We start from the raw sequence: 10,933 nt of genomic DNA, 5'->3' as shown, positions 1-10,933 counted from the left end.
AATTACGTTTGAAAACATGTATTTTTATTTTATTTAATGACATAGTCGATTAATATAAAGTAAATTTTTATACCCGCGAAGTTCGCGGGTGATAACCTAGTATATTAATAAAGGAGATGATTTGGGCTATTTGTCCTTGGATGGTGAAGCCAATTTGATGATGTGGCATCCTATGGTTGAGTAGAGGGTGATTTTAGGAGGGAATTCATCTCATTCTCTATACACCAAACCAAAAACAATATAGACGCGGGATCCGGAAATTTTCGGGTCGGATATATGGATCCCTTATATTCTTCTTTTCTGCCATTCACTCTTTTTTTTTTTACAAAACCCTAATGAAGCCAGTTTCTTTCTTCTTCTTGAGACAATGGATTCCAAAACAATCTAAAACGGGTGTCTTGCACATCAAGAAGAAATTCTTAGGGTTTTTGATTCTTCCACTACAAGGTGAGTATATCTTACAATTATGTTGTTTTGTTTTTAGTTTTTTCACGAATTCGATTATGAGATTAGGGTTTATTTTAGTCCAGATTACATTTTTTTTACATATCAGTTCAGATTAGGGCTATTTATTGGACGTCGATTTGTTTTTTTCCGTCAATTTCAACAAGGTGTAACCGGCGGCGGCTTACAAGTTAGGTATCTTAGTGCCATCTTAGTGAATTGTGTTTGAAGTCGAATTGGATTATGAGTTTTATCGATTTTGATTTGTGGGTTCCGTATATTTAATTCTCTGTTATTGTTGTTTATGTTATTTAATTCTCTGTTATTGGTTTTTATGCCATATATATCAGTATAATATATAATTTTTTTGGGTCTTGAATGAAAGCTATCAGAAACAATGGAGTGTCGGAATTGACTATATTGGCGGAAATCGTCGAAGAAAAGCCCCAGCGAAACCGAAAGCTTAGAAGGATCAATCATGTATCGTCTTCCCATTATGATGATCAAGCATTTTTAATTCATCAACTAGGTATCATTTTAATGATGTTGTATGTTGTGGTTGAGCGGAATTACTGGTTACTCATTTTAATGATGTCGCAAAATTTTACAGTGTTTAATGGTCTAGATTGATGATGCTTTTTTTTTTTTGCCAATTTTGAGTTTTTTTGAACATGTCAATGCGATTCAACTTCAATAACGTGTATATATATATATATATATATTCATGAATTTATTGTTTTACCTTCCAACTGTATGGCTCTTGATGCTCAAAAATGTGTTCTCTGTTTTACATGTTATGGAAGCAAGGGACAATAAGGTATAGAGATAACAAGCAAGGAATTTAGTCATATTAGCATTTGGGAGACCGAATAACCAGCAACAATAATTAGCATTTGGGAGACCGAATAACCAGCAACAATATAAAGAACTGTAAAATCATACATGTATGTTCATATTTTTTCTCTACTCCTTTTGTTTATGTTTAGTGTTTTTTTTTTTAAATTTCACAAGCTTCATCATCTACTCTGATGATTTTAGGTTTTACAGCCTATTACTCACACAACCAATGGCACCATGGTGTCATCAGTCGGAAGGTTGCGAATGTTCAATCGGGTAGGGAGATCTTAACAGCTTCTTGAAATTTGATGTGGGTTTTGCAATAAAGGATTATTTTCATGTGAACTTGAGTAGACTTTGAGTTTGAATTTTATATTTAAGTAATACAATGGGAGTGGACGTTTCGTTGTAAGAAACAAGCGTATCGAGGAGAAGATCGTGAAGGTCAACAAAGCCATTCCCGTGGGAGGCACAAAAGAGATAAGTTTAACCTGTTAAAGGCCCAGAAAAATGAGTCCACTTTAAAACCTAGATATAGTAAATTGAAAGACTACACACATGATTAACTACAAATGAATAAACATAAAGGTATTTTGGTAAATTCATGCTTATCTTGCTGTCAAAGTTTGAGATAATACTCGCTTATAATCGTTTTGTGCTTTGTTGGTTTCACAGATTTCCCTTTCAGTACTTAATTTACATTCCTGGATATTTTCAAGCATCTACTCTTATCATAATCAGCTCACACACGTGTCTGCACATCTTATAGAGGTAGACTTCCTCATATATCACTGTGTAAAACTAATGAAAGTTCAACACAAGTCACTTTGTCATCTACTTTCATATAGGACTTTGTTAATTATGCTGATTCTGATCCCAAAAATTCCCAATAGTCTGTGCTAAATTATATATCCAGTTAAAATCACATTTATTCTATCCCTAGAAGATTTCAGCAAACATTCACAAATCTACGACATTATTGATATTTTTACATCATTTTTATGCAACATTGTTTTCTTTCTTTCATTTCTCCTCGGATGCTTCAATACAAGTCCATTCTCCAGAACAGGAAGTAGTAATAGCTTTAGGTAGCAATGTAGGTGATAGGCTTAATAACTTTAACGAAGCCTTAACTCAAATGAAGAAATCGGGCATAGAAATAACAAGACATGCATGTTTATACGAAACCGAGCCGGCTTACGTGACCGAGCAGCCTCTTTTTCTCAATTCAGCCATCAGAGGCGTTACAAAGTTGGGTCCACATGAGCTACTATCAACCCTCAAGAAAATAGAAAAAGAATTGGGCCGAACCAAAGGTATTAGGTACGGCCCACGGCCCATTGACTTAGATATACTGTTTTATGGGAAATACAGAATTAATTCGGAGATTGTCACGGTTCCACATGAAAGAATCTTTGAGAGGCCATTTGTTATGGCTCCGTTAGTTGACTTATTGGGGTCGGCTATTGACGGTGATACTGTTCTACGCTGGCATTATTTCTCGAAAAACGGACGTTTTGAGTCTTGGGAAAAATTAGGTGGAGAAGCTTTGATAGGCAAAGACGGGTTAAGAAGTGTTTTACCGGTCAATAATCAGTTATGGGATTGGTCAAAGAGAACTTCTGTCATGGGAATCTTGAACTTGACTCCCGATAGTTTTAGCGTCGGAGGAAAGTTTGTCTCTGTGGGGTCCGCTATATCGCGTGTTAAGACCATGATATCCGAAGGGGTTGACATTATCGAACTCGGAGCTCATTCCACACGTCCAATGGCAACAAAGATCTCTGTCGAAGAAGAACTCGATAGGTTAATCCCCGTTCTCGAAAAGATTCTCAAATTATCCGAAATCGAAGGAAAACTGCAACCGATCGACACGTTTTACTGAGAAGTGGCTTTAGAAGCAATTAAGAAAGGGGCTCATATAATCAACGATGTATCGGGCGGAACGCTAGATTCCGATATGTTTCAGGTAGTTGCTAATCTCAGTGTTCCGTATATCGCTATGCACATGAGAGGGGACCCGTCCACTATGCAAAACAATGAGAATTTGAAGTATGACGATGTTTGTAAAGAAGTTGCTGATGAGCTGTATGAGCGTGGAAGAACTGCAGAGTTATGCGGCGTGCCCGCATGGAGGATGATTCTTGACCCGGGGATCGGGTTTTCAAAGAAAACCGAAGATATTTTGGATATTTTGATGGGATTGAAGAGGATTAGGAGTGAGATTGGGCGCAAGAGCTTAGGGGTGTCACATGCACCTTTGTAAATCGGTCCTTCAAGAAAGAGATTTATGGGGGAGATTTGTGGTCGCGCTTTTGCTGTTGAGAGAGATCTGGGGACTGTCGCTGCTGTTACATGTGCAGTTTTGGGTGGTTCTAACGTTGTTCGTGTTCATAATTGGTGAACTTAGACACGATTCTCTAACCGTAGTGGCGTATCTGTATCTTCGGTTGGAAATCGCAGCCCTACGGTTTCGTTTGGTGGTGAACCTGTATCCAAATGAGTCGTAGTTCTATCTTTTCTTTTTATCGTTTGATTTGAACCGGTGATTCGGGGTTTTACTCCTATCATTTGGTATCAGAGCCAAAGCGATGCGTTTTGACTCCTACCTAAGAAAAAAAACACATCACTGCTGGTGGAATTCTGGTGAACACATTGCTGCATTGTTTTAGAATTTTGTGATTAGAGGACTACAAGATTTCAGTTCATTTTGTTGCACTCTTGAACTCAACTGCGAGCAACGCTTTGTTTCCTGGCTAACTTGATTTTGGCATATCAAGTGGTGATCAAAGGAACGACGGGAAGAAGACCTTGGTGGTGTGACTGTACCCAAGATTGTAAACCGTAGCCAAACAGGTAGCTCGGGTAGTTTAGCGAATTGTTGATGATCTGAGTTCTTTCACTGGAACAACATTTCCGTTCTCTTTAATGCTCTTTAATGCAATGAATATTCACCTGGTTGAACAACCATTAGCATTTTCGTTATCAGTGCTACAAAAAAAAAATCTGACCCGTTACCACCATCTCACTCCGATGAAGATTTACAAGCTACCCGAATTAAATCAAGTGGTGTATCTGTATCTTGGTTTGGTTATGGAGTTGCTCTATGAAGTTACTCGAATCGTGTGACTGTAGTTCGAGTAAATTCATACATACGTTATTCAAAGTTTGAGGACAAACTTTTTTTTCATGACGGGGAGAATGATAGAGATTCGGTCCTTATTTTTCGAGAATTTCCTCATGTTTTAATATTTGCAAATTTTATTTTATTTCCATGTTTATTTCATTTGTTTTGTTTTGTTTTTTAAAATTTGTTATGTAAGTTTAAGTTTGACCCATGTTTAGAGATCATGGGTATAGTGGGTTGGTTAGTTCTAGAAAACTCTTGTAATGTTTTTTTTTTTTTTTTTTTTGTTTATTTAATCAACTGATCGAATGAAAAAAGGAGAGAGTTTTAGATTGTGAACACTTTTGTATTGATTTTATCTCATTGGATTATGGGTTAAAATTAATGGTCTATGCTAGCTCAACTGTGGCGCGTTGGGTGGTGAACTTAGACACGATTCTCTAACCGTAGTGGTGTATCTGTATCTTCGGTTGGAAATCGCAGCCCTACGGTTTCGTTTGGTGGTGAACCTGTATCCAAATGAGTCTTAGTTCTATCTTTTCTTTTTATCGTTTGATTTGAACCGGTGATTCGGGGTTTTACTCCTATCAATAATGTTGGAGATAATGCGGACATTGTAAAGCTTTGTGATGCAATGTTCGATCGGGTAGGAAGATCTTAACAACTTTTTGAAATTTGATGTGGGTTTTGCAATAAAGGATTATTTTCATGTGAACTTGAGTAGACTTTGAGTTTGAATTTTATATTTCAGTAATACAATGGGAGTGGAACGTTTCGTTGTAAGAAACAAGCGTATCGAGGAGAAGATCGTGAAGGTCAAAAAAAGCTATTCCCGTGGGAAGCATAACAGTCAACGCCATTAGTACATTCATATTAACTTTAAAAGTGTTAACGTGCTGAAATTTGATAAATTACAAAAAAGAACGTGTCTGGTGGAGCAACTGGTTCGATTTTCGATTTGCTTTTGAGACTATGGTGAGTTTTGATGTGTAAATTTTCTTTGCCTTTTCATTCCTCATAAGGTCTGAACCTACATTGATCTGAATGTCTGTTACAACATTAATACCAAATTTTCAATTTTCAAACAAGTCATAGACCAGTGTTTTGGTGGGTTAGTTAACCAGTTATTGGGCTGTAAACGAGCCGAGGTAGGGTTCGTTCTTCTTAGCGAGAGTATGCTTATAGGATGCTAAATTTACATATGATGGGGGTAGTCATTTGCTTTTAACTGATTTATGCAAAACTGGGATGGTCGAGTAACGAGTTAAAAACTTGCACTTTTTGTAAGGGTCGAAATGGGTCGGGCTCGGAAGACCCAAAATACTTTTGTCTCTAACAATGAAAGCTTTTAGAAACAAGAAACAATTATTGTGTGAAAATATGATTGTCAAGTTTATATCTTGACCCCGGTATGTTAAGTCTTATTTACACAAAGTTTTGGTCCTTTTGATGTTACAATCATACGATTCTACTACATTTGGCTTTTGATATTTATATGTGAATTAGAAACTTATTCGTTGTTCGATGATGTTTGATTTTGCAGTTTTAATAGGCTGGAAATTGGAAGTTACTTTACATTATACGTTAAAAGCCCGACGCAACGCGCTGATGCGTTTACTGTTATAATTATCTAAATTGAAACACAAGTTTGATGAACCGTAGCGGCACCCAATTGGTAGAGTGAGCCATGGGGTGCTACATGTTTTTTTTTTTGAGCTTACCATATAATTTATATATGACGTGATCGATGGTTAAGTCACACTCCCCATAACAAATGAATGCAGGTTCAACCTTGAAACACTTAATTCAAACCGGCCTTTTGTTGTCTGCTGGTTGACTCACGCCGGTTCTTGAAGCCTTAAAACAGCCCTTTCAAGTCACTACCAGATAATAGTGTGATAACTAACAACAAAACAACGTGATCCGTTACTGATCGAGGGAGCATTGGGCATTTTGATCATGTTACAAGTCATCTATGGGTTGGGGATGACTGGTAGGTCTGTTAAATTTCCAATTTTAATTCAGGACATGGAGATTGGCACCAAACACCGCTTAAAACCTTGACTTCTAATAAGGGGGTGTTTGGAAATGCATATCGGAAGTGATTAGTGATGATAATTGATCAAAATCATATAATTATCTGGAGTAAAACGGGCTGTAGAAAATAGGGTTTAGATGAGTCTGGTGTTTGAAATTGTAATTTTTAGATGTTAGGGTGTTTGACAAACTCCAATAATTTAGGGAAGCAATAGCTTAAATGATTGAAAAGAGAATTTTGTTTACCCTAATAGAATCAGTTTCTTGCAACTATTATTAAAATGATGCAATTCATCCTTGAATCTTCTGTTGTCAAATTTAAGGATTGCTAAATTTTGTAGGGGGAAAGAATATTATATGTTCTTATTCGCTATAGTGTGATTTTTTATGCTACATCTGGTTGGACTATACTGGTGGTGTCAGAATGATGATCATAGCTTTTCCATGTTCATGATTCCACGAAAAACGATAATCTCACCACCATGAGTGGACGGATTGCAGCGGATATTGAGATGAAAGATTTCGGCGTCAGAAACATATCAATCTTGGGAGTAGATGAAGTGCCTTATGTTCGTAAAGTGGGGAAGCCACAGAAGCAAGATTTGCTGAATGAAATCATAACTGTGCTGAAAGAAACATTTCTTTCGGATGACCCATTGAACCCTTATAAGAACCAACCTAAAAAGAAAAGGTTCATTCTTGCCTTACAAGCCTTTTTTCCTATACTTAAATGGGGTCGAGATTACAGTTCTTCTAAGTTTAAAGGCGATCTCATCGCTGGATGTACCATCGTTAGTCTCTGCATTCCAAATGAGGTAAACAAATATAAACAAGAAAGGAAAACTCACTTTATACTAATTATTTATACCTTTTTTTCAGGATATTGGGTATGCAAAACTAGCAGACTTAAAGCCACAATATAGGTTGTGTAAGTTACCTTCATAATATTATTGCATGCAAGTGTTCTTTTGAAACTTTGACCAACCTAAGTTGACTTGCAGATTCGAGTTTTATTCCACCTTTTATCTATCCATTCATAGGATGTTGGGAGGATATTTGTCATGCTATTGTTGACTGGTCGATTTAGTTTATAAAGTAGTTTATATCTGGTGTATATTGTTGGCTGGTCGATTTTTTATAACGTGAAATTGCTTAGAGAGCTTATAAAACTGGTGCGAAGTGGTTGGGATTTGACTCTTGAACTGCTGAAGTATAGTCACAAGGGGTTAGGGTTTTGTTGTTTGTTTGGGATGATAAAACTTCGAACAACAAGTTCTTTATTACGACAATATGAATCTATCTTTAGTCCGTATTCATCGATAACTGTTGATGTGTGTTCAATTCATATTTCCTTTGATAAACGATTAACCATTAGAAAGTGATAGTGCCTTTAAAAAAATTAGAGAAGATTATCTTTGAATTCTATCTGATGTCCTACCTTTGAAACTAGGATAAGCTGGATACTCCTTCCTTTTTATGGCTTGAATCTGATGTCCTACCTTTGAAACTAGAATAAGCTGGATACTCCTTTTTTACATGTTGGCTTCAAAAGTATTAATACAACCCATTCTTTTGTTCCAAAATTAACATGTCTCTATATGAAATTATTGCCATTGATGGATTCTGACCATGTGCCATTTTGTATGTAGCTTTGGAGAAAGTAGATTTAGGGGGCAAAGATTATAATAGTAGAAACTAGCAACACGTTAGGCGGGTTAAGCTTATGGGTAACAGGCCAAGATTGGTTCGGGTCAAAAAATAATTTTCTTAATGATCAAAATGGGCAGCTGTGGTTTACATGTTCTCTTTGATTGGTTAGTAGGGTATTGGTGAATATGTGAGTTTGCTATGGTTCTCATCATATATTTTATCATATATTTGAGAATCACTGTGGTTGAAACAACCCTTGATGGGATATTGTTGAAGCAACTCTTGATGGGATAGTCTCTTTTTTCAAAACTCAATGTCAAACATTAACATGTAAAGTAGAGATTTTAGAGTTCAATTTTTTTTTTCAATTAAGTGTGAGTTCAGTTCTGCGGACCAGCTTGAGTCTGATCGAGGGCCAATGGCAGTTGTTGTTCACTTTATTTGACTATGGAAAGTTAATTGTTTAACGAAATTGTTCAGTTCCTGTCAAATATATAGATAGCTATATGAGGTTAAATCATTAATTCTGTCAAATATTATCAACTTTCTTTCTATATTATATGTTTGTAATAATTTTCATTGTGTATACAAATTTTACCAAAGAGTTACCACAATTGGGTAGCTGATACAAGTTAGCTCCTGATGGAATGGTTCGAATCATTACGATGGATGGAAGAGTTTTTACCGTCAAAATTAGGAAAGCAGGTTTTTCATACTTTTTTCACGACAGATGGTCCAATAGATTTTTTGTTTATCATAAGATGAAGAACATAATACTTACGAAACATGTTACTATAAGCGCTTTTCTAACCATACATGGTTGGTTGTTATGGAAAAATATGGTTGAAATTTTTATATGACTACCGGATGGAATCGCATCAAATAATACATGAAAATTCAAGATGAAGAGGAAACAACTTAAGAAGATGGCGAAGAGAGTCGCCGGAGATGGACGAGGGTGCACGGCGGATTTTGGCGTGGCTGGAAGTAATGGTGAATAGAAGTGTGCACGAGAGGTATGTAATGTTATACCTACAATTCGAGCCATGTTTTTATATAAGCTTTTATTATAATAAAATAATAAATAATGCTTAAAATAAAAATCGATGATTTATCTTTTTTCATTAATTTTAATTTTACATGGAAAATGCATCCAAAAAAAAGTTGTCATGATTTTTTAATGTTATACACACACATATACGGGTACATATATATAATATATTGAAAATTTATGGTTATGGGTATCGAACAAAGAAGGTTACACTACGATGTAACAGTAGTTTTAGGCATTCTTACATTTAGGGTTGCTCATTTCAATTTCTTTAATTTATATAGTTGCAGCGAACTCCAAGCAGGCGAAGAGATGGGCAAGATGGAACAACTATCCAATGTTTTACTGCAGCAACGGGTCACTCAAGATTGTGTTGGCATGTGGTGTTTTTAATGTACCCATTAGGAAGGATATCATTCACCATGTTGTTAGATGGCAGCTTGATAAAGGACAACAAGTATTATATATTTCTCTAATTTATAACTTAATCTCATAATATCAATGATCTTTAATCATACGACATTGAATATACGTGTACAAGAATCCTGCAATGTTGCCACCATGGTATTTGTTTACTTAGTGGATGATATATGTTCAAGTTTATGTTGTTAATTAGTTGTATAATCAGTGTTGGTGTAACATGTGGATAATGTTAACAGACATGGTGTACTTTTGGAAGTTGTACAAGTTCTTACCGATACCAATTTCATCTTCACAAAGCTTACATAAGTTCTAATGGAGGGTGGTTCATGGATGGTATATATTTCAGTTTGTAATCTTTTTTTTTTCTAACCCGAGTCAAGTTTTTTAGTAGTTTTAAGTTTTCAATAAGTTTTTGTGTTTCTTTTATTGTTTTTAAGGTTAATGATCAAGATGGGAACAAAATTACTTCACGTGGAAGTTTTGGATTACATTCAAAAGGCTAAAGCATTAAACTTTATGAAGTGTTCTAAACACATTAATGGTATGAATACTATCTATATTTATTAGCAATATGATTTCTTTGCTTCGTTTTTTGGCGCGTGGCTTGAAAACAAGCTTTACAATGTCAGTTGATTCAATCAGGGTCACATCGTCACATGGGTAGAATAGAGAGGTGTTTCGAGCAACCAAAGACTATGAAATGTGTGAGAATGGTTAGGTGGCTGGTAGAAATTATAGTGGAAAATTTGGTAGCCTATATCTACTGTTGGTTTCTCATTGTTTCAAAGTTTAATGGAAGCTTCAATCTGAAAGAATACACCATTTGTTTTTGATGTTTTACACGAACAATCAAACTCAATCATCCTTTGATCCGATAGGTTTTGAACTTGATCTATGTTAAGTTATTGATTTAGCTGAGATTTCGTGTTTTATTATGTAGATATGCAGGGATAAAAATCAAGTAGATTCATGGTTTCGTGGCTTAAAAGTGCAATTTACTTGCTTTGTAGTTTTAAAATTAAGGAATTTGGCAAGAGTTGTAGTAATATAAGTTTAATAAGTTTTGACCTTATTGAGTTGTTACACTTTAATTTGTTCAACTAAGTGATATTAAGCATATGATAATTGATTTTGTTGTGTTTCATGTTGACATGCATGTGTGTTATTTCTAATCGGGATGGATTCTCACATGTATGTTTACATTTAAAAAAATCAACAAAGTGTAGACGGCCTGAATGTATATATTGTGTGGTGCTACTTCATTTGGTTTAATTTACTTTTTAATAGGCATCATGTGGTTCTTCGTGACCGATTGAATAATTAAATACCCACTTCGAAATTACAAGTTTAATTTGTTAAAAAAA

General features: G+C 35.4%; 1 protein-coding gene, 1 long non-coding RNA gene and 1 pseudogene across 2 annotated transcripts; all 3 read left to right on the top strand.

Moving 5' to 3' along the window:
- The first annotated feature begins 335 nt into the window (after positions 1 to 335).
- Positions 336 to 1,091, top strand: LOC110937607. Its single transcript, XM_022180050.2, has 3 exons — positions 336 to 447; positions 554 to 634; positions 830 to 1,091. Exons 1-3 carry the CDS (start codon positions 336 to 338, stop codon positions 1,072 to 1,074), a joined length of 438 nt encoding a protein of 145 aa, XP_022035742.1. The 3' UTR covers positions 1,075 to 1,091.
- Positions 1,092 to 1,240: 149 nt separating this feature from the next.
- Positions 1,241 to 5,500, top strand: LOC118479336 (annotated as a pseudogene).
- Positions 5,501 to 9,346: 3,846 nt separating this feature from the next.
- On the top strand, positions 9,347 to 10,402 carry LOC110934065. The gene is made up of 4 exons (XR_004890688.1): positions 9,347 to 9,710; positions 9,806 to 9,902; positions 10,007 to 10,110; positions 10,212 to 10,402. It is a non-coding gene; the product is annotated as an uncharacterized LOC110934065 (long non-coding RNA).
- The last annotated feature ends 531 nt before the right edge of the window (positions 10,403 to 10,933 follow it).

Source organism: Helianthus annuus, chromosome 4 (genome assembly GCF_002127325.2).
Source record: "Helianthus annuus cultivar XRQ/B chromosome 4, HanXRQr2.0-SUNRISE, whole genome shotgun sequence".
NCBI classification, from domain to species: Eukaryota; Viridiplantae; Streptophyta; class Magnoliopsida; order Asterales; family Asteraceae; genus Helianthus; species Helianthus annuus.
This window is presented reverse-complemented; position numbering and strand designations above follow the sequence as displayed.

Coding starts and splice junctions, on each gene's coding strand:
- LOC110937607 (XM_022180050.2), top strand. CDS start 336: ATGAAGCCAGTTTCTTTCTTCTTCTTGAGACAATGGATTCCAAAACAA. Junction 448..553: donor TTTGATTCTTCCACTACAAG/GTGAGTATATCT, acceptor TTTACATATCAG/TTCAGATTAGGGCTATTTAT. Junction 635..829: donor TAACCGGCGGCGGCTTACAA/GTTAGGTATCTT, acceptor CTTGAATGAAAG/CTATCAGAAACAATGGAGTG.